Here is a 12512-nt window from a genome sequence, read left to right on the forward strand (position 1 = left end):
CTTGCCAAAAAGGAGAGGATGTTGAATAATTTACTAAACTTTTTTTAAAATTCAAAACTCTTAATATAGTTTTGAAAACCCTTTAGTGTCTCAGACGCCTCATTTTTGTTTTGATTCTTATGTCATCATTTTGTTATTTCTTTCAGTTGCCACAGTTTTTGTGTCCTGGAAGGACCAGATAATGCTAAGAAGGCAATTTCATGTGCCATACAAATGTGGAGGAAAATAATATACTCTTCTCTCCCATGTCCCCCTCTCCATTCGTTGTAAATCACCTTTGAGGAGCGTGAAAACTCTGTTCCTTACTTTTGCAGAGGCCCCTGCTAAGTGAGGCAGCAATGCAGGATGCTGTCTGTTCCAGTGCAGCGTCTCCAGTGTCTCCATAGGGTTAGGAAGGGGGTGTTTGGGCTCCTGCTCTCTATGGATGCCACAGCTGCTGTTGGGATATGTGGCACAGCCAGTTTGCCTGTTTGATGTGGATGTGGGTGTTGCTGCAAGGGCTGGTGACAAGTGACTGTGCGATGAGGACATGGGTAGCAGGAGGCTAAACTTTCTCTGCAGAAGTGCTGTTAAAATGGAATAAAATGCCTGCTCAAAATGGGGTAGGAGTGGCAGAGCCCGCTCACGAAGCTGAGCTCAGAGGTGGGCACTGATCCAAGCCTAACGTATCTACAGGCTGTGCCAGTTGCTTTTGATCCTTATTGGCATAGATGAAGCTATGGCAGAGCTCTGGGTTGTTACATCTAGACCCATTTTTTGTGCTCAAGCCAGTTTATTTTAAGCTATCTTGAAATATCTCTATGCTGCACCGTAGTGGGTAATGTATGCAAAGTCGTGCATCTCAGTGCTATCAGTTGCAAATTGCTCTTCTGTCACATGGAAACCTTACAAGGAAAAAAAGATAAATAGATGTAAATGGTGTAAAACTCAAGCTAAACTGTTGCTGACTCTTAAATATTGGTCTCTTGCTTTCCAGAAATTTTGTGGAAGCTGGAAATACTCTAGGAAAAGGTGGCCAGCTAAGGACACTGCTGAATTAAGCCATGGCTTATGTGTGTTCTGTTGTGTGAGTAATTTCATATCCTCCTAAGAGCTTGTTGATCTTTTTACAAGGGTTTTATGTGAACAAAATTGGGGCAGAGGATGATGCAAAATATGTATTACACAGCCAAGTCATGCACAGTGAAATGGGTAAACCCCATGTGCATGTGCCCTGCGGGCACCTCCTCATTGCTTAAATGTTATTTTGGTCAGGTCTGTCCTTTGGTACTTAGATGCATGATCAATTTTGTTCACCTTCTTGTGGCTTTTCAGCACTGAAAACACATTGAAAAAAATGCAAAGGTTACCTTAGTAAGCTAACAGTCATAGCAGAACAGATTTTTTTCTTTTTTTTCTTTTTTTTGTTTTTTTTCTCTTTCTTTCCTTTTTTTTTTTTTTTTTAATGTCACTGAGGTACATTGTGAGCAGAATAGCTTCAAGTTCAGCTCTCAAAGCAGCTTTTGTCCTTAGACAAGAATCCCATCCAGAGGAAAGTTGTGCGCTGGCCAGCGCTAGCTCTGATGCAGATGGGGCACCTAATTCCCTTGTGAAGGAAAAATTGTAGTCATGTAAAAAGGAGGAGATGCAGATGTTTTCCTTGTTCAGATCCTCTACTCAGTTAATGCTGTACTATGCACCATGTGTGCTCTGTGCCATGTGGATCCTGCAATTCTCAGAGAGGCTTTCTTTAAACATGCACTGCAGCATTCCAGAGCTGTGGCGACACGGATACCCCTCACAACCTTTCCCTTTCATGCTTCTTTTCTAGTCCTTGATCTGTGCCAGATACATAAGTATCTTAGAAATTGGGCTTTTGCAGGCTAATTTTCCTTTTTGCTTTTGTTCTCACGTGGTTTTCGTTCCTTTTTCTTGCACAAGTTGCATTTGTTTGTTGTTAGATAAAAGGTGTGATTTCTTGCTCGCAACTACAGGACTGCACTCTGAAGTTTCATTATTGTTTGCAAAACTTTCTGCCACTGCTGCATTTTGAGATACAGAATGTGAATCTCTTCTACTGCACAAGTTGACAGATTACTTTTCTTCTTAAATGTTTAATTGTTCTGTAGCTTGTCAAAGTGAGATACCCCAGATGCTTCCACCCTCCCAGAGTGAGGACTCAAGAACAGCCTAATGACTTGTTGGGACAGTAAACCAAGATTCTGGCCTCTTGTCTGAGTGCTTTGTGAGCAGTGTACCTAATGGAAGTACCTGCTGGCACGTGTGGAGGCTGAGAGGAAGGATAATACTATGTTACTGAGGCTATTTCAGCATCAAGGAAACAAATTCTTCAGCTGGGGTAATGAATTTCTCGGTCTGTTGTGTTTTAGAAAATAAGCTTCAACCTTATTATTGAAAACATTTTTAAAGTACCTTTTGTTGCTTTGGAAGAAGAGAACATAGCAGTCTTACACCAGCTGTCTTTTTGATAAGTGTCCCTACACAGACTACCAGAGGCCGTGACATTCCTCTTACCCCATCTTGATAATCTGAAAATCTTCTGTGCTGGAGCATCTGCTCCAGGGCAGTAATGCAGGAACGTCAGATAAATTCTGTGTTTCATTCCCTGGTGGATACATTAGCCAGCAAGTTATACAATAATCTTGTGTGAGAAAAAGGGGTTACGCCAAAACCTAATGGGATGTTTTCCCTGGGAATCAGAAAATTAGAAATACATTAATCACAGTACATAAAGATATTGATGACTAGAAGAAATGGGACTGAGTCTTGACATGATTGCATTATCTAAGAGAGAATTTTACACTAATCTTCAGAAAGAGTACTATAAGCCCAGTGCTTAATCCTGTATTATATCAGAGCCCTAGCTCTGCATATTTGAGCTGTAGAACTCCTTTCTGCTGTGTTAGTAGAAGCTTTTCTTGGTCTGTCCTGAAATTTGGGGCCTCATTGCATGACAGGATAAACCTTCTAAATTTGGGAATCATCTGCTGTTTTGTTTCCTGTAATACAGCATCCCTCTACTGTAGTTTTTCTTTCAAGTTTTATTGCTTTTATTTTATATGAACACGTGGGAGTAGCACTGTTGTTCTGATCACATCCCAAAAGCAGCAGGAGCTCTGCATGTTCACCTGCGTAGCATTGAATTCCCTTTATCTTTAGCAGAGCAAAACTGAAAGCCTGAAAATGAGTTGGGGGGGGACAAGAGAGGCAGGAATCTGATGTGCAGGAGATCCAGATTGCCCTGCACATGTAAAGGTCCTACTGCCAAAAGGGTTTTTAGTCTCTCAGGTATCATGAATCCAAAGAGACATACCAGTTGAACATGGTTTTTAAGCACCCAATTTCAGTTTCCTACTGACAGGTATCTTGTTTTAGCATGTTCATCAGAGGGCTGTGATTCTTTTAGCCTTCCTCTGAAGACTAAAAGAAGAACTGACTGTTGTTGCAAATATGACAGGTTTGTTCATCAGTAAGTTAATATTCAATGAATGACATTAAGTATGCTGATTAAATAGTAGTTGCAATCAGTATGTTCTGACAAAATTAGCACCAAGTGCCCTGTTTTTTTCTCTTGATGAATCAGATCTCTGAAAACCTGTTAGAACTCAGTGTCTTTCTTCAGAGTCTCCCTGTTTGTCTGTAAAGACATACCTCAAGACATCAGACATCTTGCCCTTGTGCACCTCTCCTGTGCTCTGTTAGTCTTCAGAAGCTCTCTAGAGCCCATGGCATTGCTCTTCAGGGGGTTGTTCAAGCCTGCTGGAATGCAAAGTGACCTTCGCTCTTAACTAATGCTATGGAGATCAGTGGGAATGCAGCAGCATATCCCAGCAGTAAATCTGGCATCCTTAATTTCAATTACATGTATTTTTCCTGCAACCAGGCTGAAGTTTGGGCTCAGTTTGGCTCAGCAGTGTAAGCTGATTTGAGGACTATGAGCAAATCTTACTTTTCAAAATCGTCTGCAGTTCAAGCTGCATTGTCAGGAACACAGATTTTGGAGATACCGAACTGCGTCAATAAGCAGTTGAATGAAGCAGCCTAAAAATTATTTCCCTTGTAAGATTTTTTTTTAAACAAATTTGACACCTCACGCAAGAGCTCCATTGCACAAAAGTATGTGAGAATGGTGCATAATTATGTTGTTGCACAATCCAAAGTGCTTGCCAAGGAGTAGATAACTATAATCTTCACAGATGTGGGAGATAATAAGCTGATAATCTATTTATTGTCCCAGCTACTAATATGAGCAAACATCAGATTATTTTGAGAGGTACATATGTGTGTGAATGTATGTAATAAATAATTTCTCCCACGTTCCATTCCAGGACAAGATTATTATAATGTGCTGGTTTTGGCACAGAATGTGAAATCATTTAGAAGATAAAGCCAGTGCAGAATGTGTCAGCTTGCTTTTTAGAGCAGTGTCCCTCTGTGAAAAAACACAGCACATATTGTGTGATCTGAACTAATGGGCTTTTTCTTGCAAGCATTTAAGGCATAAAATTTCTGACTCACGTTTTTTTTCCTCTCAAATGATCCAAGCAGGAGGTCCCTGCTTGAGAGGCACTGCCTCTGCATCGTTCACAGCTGAGATTTTTGAGTTGCTTTGACCCTTTGGCTCAGGAGGCAGAGCTGGAGGAACTCCCTGCAGAGAAGCTGGAGTTCCTGGTGGTTTCAGCAGCATAAGCCCAGGTTCCCAGGGCGCCCAGCCTGGGATGGAGCCAGGAGCTGAGCCTCAGCTGCAGCCAGTGCTTCAGGTTCCTGCCTCCATAAATGTGAAACTCAGTCATGCACTGCCCAGCACCTTGCTGATGATCCAGCAGACCAACCCTGACAGCCCTGTCCGCAGCCAGTTCTCCCAGGGCTTGCCAGGTTGGCTGCTGGATGATGGAGAACCAGAAGCCCAACACTGGGGACTGCAGACTATAATAATCTGTCAGGAAACCCCAGGAGACCTGCCAGTGTTGTCTTGCCCAGTACTTATGCACAGAATATTTTGATGGCAAATGAATTAAGGACTCAGAGACAACACTTTGAAAGGCATGAGTGTACGGTTAAAAGAATTTATTCTTTTCTGTGGAAATAAATAAAAATCTTTTTCTTGGCTTCAGCAAAGGTTGGAATAACATCAGGATAGTTGTTTTTAATTGCTCTGAGTATCCTAGGGAATGTAGTTGACGAGGTCATGGTAGCTATTTATGTAGTAGATATTAATTTACTGTGTAAAATCATTTGCATTAGAATTCATCTAAGCATAAAAGTTGATGCAGATTAAGCTGGGGTTCCCATGGACATTAATTGCTAGAAGACTTCTGTTCACACAAATAACAAATGAGAATTCGTCCAGAATATAATTTACATGGTAAACTGGAATCAGTAGGTAATGGAGTGATCATTCTGTTTTGAAAGTCAGATTTCAGATTTGTTTTCTGTGCTTAGAGAATGGATTCCAGGTGGGGCTGTTTACCTGATTTAGATGCAAGATGATCTATGCGTTATTTAACATTAATTCACTATGAAGAGAAAAAAAAAATGGATGTCTGTTTTGACTTCAGAAGCTCAAATTCTATTAATTAGGCTTATAAAAAAGGACGAAACTTGTTATCGTTTCTTGTGGTCATTAGCCAGAGAAATGTTGCATTTGTTCCCAATCTAGGCAGTCCAAAATCCAAATTATAACCATCACATGACTTTATTTGTTGACTATCAGTTTTATATATTGACTGTACAGGAAATCAAAGGTGACTATAAATCTAGGCTTATCATATTTGTGTTGTGGTAGGCAAATATAATAACGCAATATTTCCAGGGAGAATTGCTTTGATTTGGAAAAACATGCAATTCCTCAATTCTCTGTATTATTACCAGGTTGAACAGTAGAGTAGCTTTTCTGGGCTGAGCTGCAGTCACTGTTTAATGGAGTAGAAATGACCCATCATAGAGCAATTGAGTCCTCACCCTGTACATCTCTACCTGTGATCAAATTCTTCTGTTTGCCCAAACCTGATCAATTTGGATCTTGTTACCTTTTGCAACATCCCTCAGCCTCCTACCCAAGGCAGTCAGCAAGGGAGAGGTGGGCCAGGGGACTTTGTTAGAAACTTCTTCATGAATTTGCAGTAGGGACATAGAAAGAAGATGACAGACAACAGAAACTAATACAAACATAATAGGTTATAGAAGCAGAAGAGGAGATATTTGAAAATACTGTGCAAAAACAATGGCTTTGCATTTCATAGCTGAATATTTCAAAGGGATTTATGAACACATGCAGGATTAATTTGAGGTGAAAGAACATTGAAGTTGATAAAATTCGAAGAGGTGGTTATTCTGTAATGTGTCCAATTCTCAGGTCTGGGTTCTTGAATTCTTTCTTCTTTCTTGCTGCAGAAGGGCTTCTTATGTTTTCCAGATAACTTATCTGCTGTTTCTGGGAGGTTTCTAGGGGGGTTTGGCTCTGCATATCTGATTGGTACTTCCCACTTGAAGACCTGAGCAGCATGGAAAGCCTGTAACTCTGAGGGCAGCAAGTCCCCCGTGTGTTTCTGTAAGCACAAGGATTGAAAGACACACTTGAAAGACACCACAAAGGCCACTGCTGTAGTGTTCCTTCAGAAGCTTTATGGCTGATAGAGAAGGGTTAAATTTATTTGCCTGTTGGAGAGTAATAAACAGTTGTCACTGATCATAAATTATCTCAACTGCAGGTGGTCTTTGGTAACCACAAATGCAGACTTTATGACCTATGTTCAAGCTAGTAAACACTCCAGTGCATCTCCGTGCTGACTGGGCTAAAAATAGGCCCTAACCCCACTGAAATCTACTTTAAGGATTTCTGTGCTTAAATAACATTTGTTTTTACTATCTGCACTGCAAGAGGGACTGAGTAAGAGGGCATGATCAAAATAGTTTAAATCCTTATGGAAAATAAGAAAAGTTTAGAGGAGGAACGATTGCTGCAGCAGTGTGTGAAGGCTGATGGCAAATACTGTAAAGATTTGTTTATATTCATATCTTAAAATTATGTCAGTGCTATAAGCAAGGAAGCAATATCCCTGCAACATCTGTAAAATCTTAATCAGCACGACTACCATTTGCTTGAAATTGTTCCTCTGTCTTTAGATTATTTTTATGCTGCAGCATAATTATTTTTATGTGATCATGATTCCAATTAATTATTAGAAATCTTAGGACTTCCATCTATGGTTATCAGTTGTAGCTGCAAGACAAAGAAATGCATCAAGCCTTAGAATAGACAAGCAGTCCTCCTTTCCTGGCACGTTTCTACAAGTTGCATTATTTAACCTGTGCATTGTTTCAGTCAATATCTAGATAAGCTTAAATGAGCAGTGAACACCTGTGCTTTAGAGCACTGTTGATTTAACTTGATGAAGGTTTACTGAGGTCCCATGGGTACACCTCCTGCTAGTTAAGCATGTGTGCTAACCCGATTTGTTTAAGAAAATGCCAGTGTCGTCCTGCTTATGATGGGTTTGCTCAATTTCTCTGCCTTCCCTCTCTTTGCTCTCATGTAAAAAGTACATCACACTCAATAGTCAACAATCCAAACCCGCAAAACATAACTAAGCAGAATTACAAAAGCACCTTGGAGTTCTTGAAAAAAGAGAAGACTCTGCAGATTGAAACACCAGAGGATAATTTTGGGGAGGTAAGGCCAGCAATACAGATCTTTAATGCAGTAAGTCCAGATTGATGTGATTTCTCAAGCTCTTACAGTGTTGCAAGATGGGGAGGAGCTAAACAGCAAGAATTAGTTCTGTGTATGTTTGCACAGTACATACCAAAACCTCTACATTTTGCTGTGACTGGTAGGCACTAAAACACAAAGTATTTTGCCTGGAATCTGTCTTATAATTTCATTGGAAGGTGCTATCCCCATGCAAGCAAAGATGTTAATGAAAGGGGTGGGATTCACTCGCATCTGTCCTCAGCAACGTGCTGAGGCTGGTGCTTATCCCCTGGAGAGAGTGGGAAGGAAGAAGGAAAGTTACTGAAGATGAGTGTGGTGAAGTGCTGAGAGTATTTCCAAACAGTAGTTTTATTTTATTTGCATTATTATGAAATTAAGATTGACCAAGTTGTTTGGCCTCACAGGTAGGTTTGTGTACTTAAAATTCCTTATTCTGAAGACTCTCTAGCTGCTAAATTGACGTTGTGTTCATTCCAACACCCAGGAGAAGTTCATCCATGCTGTCCCCTTTAATGACTGGTATGGGATGCCAGTAGTTCTGAATAGATGTGGTCCAGTGTCCTGTGGATCTCAGTTATCTATGTCTACCTTCATCCAGAGAGCTAAGTCATTATGTTATAAAAAGAGAAGACACGATAAATGTTAGTTTGTATGGAATTAATTTAGTTTAGTTTAATCACATATGATTCACTATACCCTGTTGTGAAAGCATGCGTGCACATTTGCTCCAAGAAGGACCTTAAGACAGGTTATGGGAATAAAATTATTCTTATGCTCTTATCTCTGCAGGGTCTGGCTCTAGGCATTGAACTCATCACAAATGGGTTTAACATAACGCAAAGGGAAGAAGGGAGGTGTACTGTATTTATTGTAAGGTTGGCTACTGAGAATTTTTTATAAGAGTTACTCACACTAAATTATAGCACTCAGAGTAATTTCTCTTTCTATAACTACTCTGAATGGGCAAATGGAGAGACAGAAAAGGGTTCCTTACATTCTTTCTTGGATTTGTTTTTTCAGTGTACCAAATTAGCTTCTGTGCTGTGCTCTGCAGTTTGTAACAATCACCTGCTGCCCTTCGTGTGGGAATGTGCAATCCAGTTCTGCTAGGCCTGTCTTGACTCCTTGGAAACAAAAACCAACTTGCCCATCCGCACGTAAATGTTACAAACTGCAAATTGCACAGGGGCAAGTGAATTCCTTTTTGCATCTGTTTCTATGGCAGGTTTGATGTTCCAGGTTATTTATATCCTGCAGTCATTGCCAAATATATGATGTAATTTCCTAACTTGTGGCCTCATGACTACTTGCTGATGTTATTCTATTTCACAAATAGCATGAATGAAATACAAACTTTGTACACCTAAAAGAAATCTTGTCTCATCTGCTTCTCCCACCTGTTGTCTCTCTGTATCTGTAGAAGATGCTGCTGCCATTGCTGCTTCAGAGGTCACATGGTGAACTGCTTCTCCAGTTCTTGTATGTGCCACTCTGTGAAAAATACAAAGTACCTTTTCTGTCTTGTGCTTATATATATGTTGTAGGTTCAGGGTTCATATATATCCCAAGACAGTGGTGCCTGTGGTTTTATCTGTCTGTGTATGTTTTTAAGGTGGTCCAATAGCCTCCCATTTCTTCAGCTGACAGGCTTACGCAATTTTAAATCCACTGCCCTTGTAAAAACAATAATTTTATGGTTTATAGCTGTGTGGCGTGTGCACAGTAGGCTAAGCTGATTGGTAACACCAAGGTTTCCCGTGAAGCTGGTGGGATTGACAGCCACAGCTTGATGATGAAGACAGATGGAAATCTGCTGTGTCTGCAGGCGGTCATGCCCAGCAGGTTTTAAGGCTGCAGTTATGTGAACACCAGTCACACAGCAAAGTCCAGGCCCCAAACCTCTGGGCCTTGGAACTGGTGGGATATGGAGGAATGAAAACAGCTTTCCCTAAAAGCCTTTTATTGTTAGGCTTCTTGGCTTGCTGCTTTGGAGAGCTAATGCAAGATGCTGGTACTAAGACAAGCAGCAGTCTCGTTGAGGTGAGGAGGGAAGTCTAGATATATTTCTCGTGCTTTCCTCAGTGAAGACCCAGGCTACTTCTATTTCGCTTCTGTTCTTGATGCATTGGCTGAGTACATGTCAGGAAAAACTGCTGTCATTTGACATTGCTTGTCTGCAATGACTGTGACCTCCTGTGAGCTGGGCCAGGGCCGGTGATAACCAGAGTTCGTGATTGTGTTTAGTGGTGTGTCATGGTTGTCTCTTCTGAGGCACTGGGATCTGGATGCCTGTTTTAATCAATATGAAGAAATTTTCCCTTATTCCTGTGTATCTTTTAAGACAGATAACCAGAAGTGACACTTTTTTTTTCCAATCAGGAATAGGAAAAATTTAATTTCATGCCCATTGCTCATCTGCAAGAACATTTAACAAAATACGTTGTTCTCATTTTCCTTTAGATTTCACATATTTTTGTTTTTGTGTTTTCCTTTGCACCAGTTTTAAATCAAAGCATAGATCATTTCAGTAGGAAAATATATGTTCAGTTTCTTTATATTTGCCACCTTTTTTTTTACCATACAGGTGCAGTCACTGTAAGTGTGTGACAGTGGGATACAATTATTTCCCTTTACAAAATAACATCTGTGTTTTGGTAGTTGGCTTTATTCTCTCCATCATCATCTAATTTTAGGTTTACAGCTTGGACCTTTTTAGCTTTCTACTCTCACCTGCACAAGATGTCTCTAGATGTAGCTAAGAAAAACATCCTGTTTTTCACCATAGATGTAATCTATAACCAGAAGATAATTTTCAGGAGAAAGGAAGAAAGATATGTAGCATCTTATAAACTGTTTCCTTGTAAGCCAACAAAATTCATCCTGTTAGCAGAGCCCAAGCACAACTCTTGGGCCAGATTCCAGGGAGCTGCAGAGCTCCCTGCATGCAGCAGCCTGTACCTCACAAACTGGAAGGCAAAGCATGTCTGGACATTATAAGAAGCAGATATGAAGGCAGTGAATTAACATTTAATTTACAAGATTGGGTGCTATTGCTAAGTCAAATGTACAAACTGAGCTCAGATGGCTGTGAACAGACTGATCCCCTATTACAAAATACATGAGAGAGAAATTGCTCACATAGCACTTGTGGGCTGTGGGAGACCAACAGGAGGGAACTGATATTCTCAGTCATTTTAAGAAATGTTGCTGAAGCCTCGGGGAGCTGTTTGTGTGACTAGGGTCGTAAAGCTCGTGAGATATGTCAGTGGTCAAACCAGTGCCAGGTCAGGTTATTGTGACTGAGCAGGGGCTTTGAGCACTAGATGCAGATCTTGCAAGGGAGATTACCCAGTCCCAGTGGAAGCAAGTTTACATCTGCTTAAGCCAGGACTCATCGTACTGTGTGGTCCTTCTCTTGCTATATGGTGCCCATTCACTTCCCTCTCTGCTCATGTGGTCATCCAGACTCCTAGATAAAAAAAAAAAAGAGAGAAATGATGCTGGATGTTACAGTATTAAAGAATTGATGAATAACTCATATCCACTGAGTTCTGACTGCATAAGGATTAATTTGATAATCAAATTCTGGAAAAAACCCCATTAAATAAAACCAGAGACTGATGGGAACTAGTCTATTGTATGGCAGCGTGTAGGAGGAGAAGGCAAACAGATATGGAATATTTAAAAATGGGCCATTCAATATGCCAGAGATCTGACGCAGCCAAATAGTAGCATACTTAGCACTGCTAAAAACAGATAATAATCTTCTAATGCAAAAAACACAACACACAGTACCAGCTGAACCCATTTCAGACGTCATGAACAGTGATGGAGATGAATTGATCAAGGGAGTGAGATTTGGTGGTTGCCTAGGGACCAGTGAGCATGACCTACTTCCCAATGAAGAGGCTTATGCTGGTTTGCAAGGGTAACACGCTGATTTGGTGTTTCTGAAATGTTGAATTCATCACTCTCAGGAAAATCTTTTGAGCGAAGTTGATCAGGAAGAAAAAATAGAAGAGAATAAATTAAATTGGGGTTTTGTTAAGAAACACTTGCAAAATATCTACTGCACTCTTCCCACTCAAAAACTGAAAAATCAACAGGGGTGTTCTGGCTGGGAAGTTAAAAAAACTCCATGGTTGATGGGAGAATTAGATGTTTCGGGAGAATGACACTAGAAAGGAATGAGACCCAGTACCAGATGTAAATGAGCTAGAATTAATTAAAAAAAAAAAAAAAGCAGAACTGCTCAATAAATAGCTCATTTTTCAACAAATACTTCATTTTCTCTGTAAAAAAGAGCAGGATAACCTTGTTGTATCGAATGAGGAGGATACAGTACACACTTAAGTCAATATTTAGTAAGGATATGGTAATGTTTTTCCTAGTAGAACTGCACTGAAAATCAGCCCATCTGGTTAGCTGCACCAAAGATCTGAGAAGTTGGATCCCGAAGCTCCTAGAGATTTTCGGCCTGAGAATGTAATTAAAAAATTATGGAATGTGGGAATAAATTCAACTGAGGAAGAAGGGCTAACTATTGAAAAATGGTGACTGGGGTGGTCTGTGTAGGTGTAGTGTGGTTAGTCTAATACAAGTAAGGGAAAATAGTATAGGAATTTTTAAGGTGAATACAATTGATAAAGACAATTGAAATAACAAAAGCTTAGAGGGTAGAAGTGTAATTATTTCAATCAGTGTAATATTCTATAAGAAGGAGTTAGCTGAACTTTTTTTTCCACAAGATTTTTAGTTTTGTTTGATAAAGGTACTTAAACAGATAATGAGATTTCAT

General features: G+C 40.1%; 1 protein-coding gene across 3 annotated transcripts in view; it reads left to right on the plus strand.

The window, feature by feature from the left end:
* The first annotated feature begins 1028 nt into the window (after positions 1–1028).
* Positions 1029–12512, plus strand: part of RBM20 (RNA binding motif protein 20) — a 70329-nt gene continuing 58845 nt past the window's right edge. For all 3 annotated transcript variants that reach the window (XM_027885738.1, XM_027885740.1, XM_027885739.1), the window contains exon 1: positions 1029–1066. In XM_027885738.1, the coding sequence (XP_027741539.1) occupies positions 1044–1066 (23 nt within the window). In that variant the 5' untranslated portion in view covers positions 1029–1043. The remainder of the gene's footprint in view (positions 1067–12512) is intronic.

Source organism: Empidonax traillii, unplaced genomic scaffold (genome assembly GCF_003031625.1).
Source record: "Empidonax traillii isolate 1590-97213 ecotype Southwest subspecies unplaced genomic scaffold, ASM303162v1 scaffold171:size1303362, whole genome shotgun sequence".
Classification (NCBI taxonomy): domain Eukaryota; kingdom Metazoa; phylum Chordata; class Aves; order Passeriformes; family Tyrannidae; genus Empidonax; species Empidonax traillii.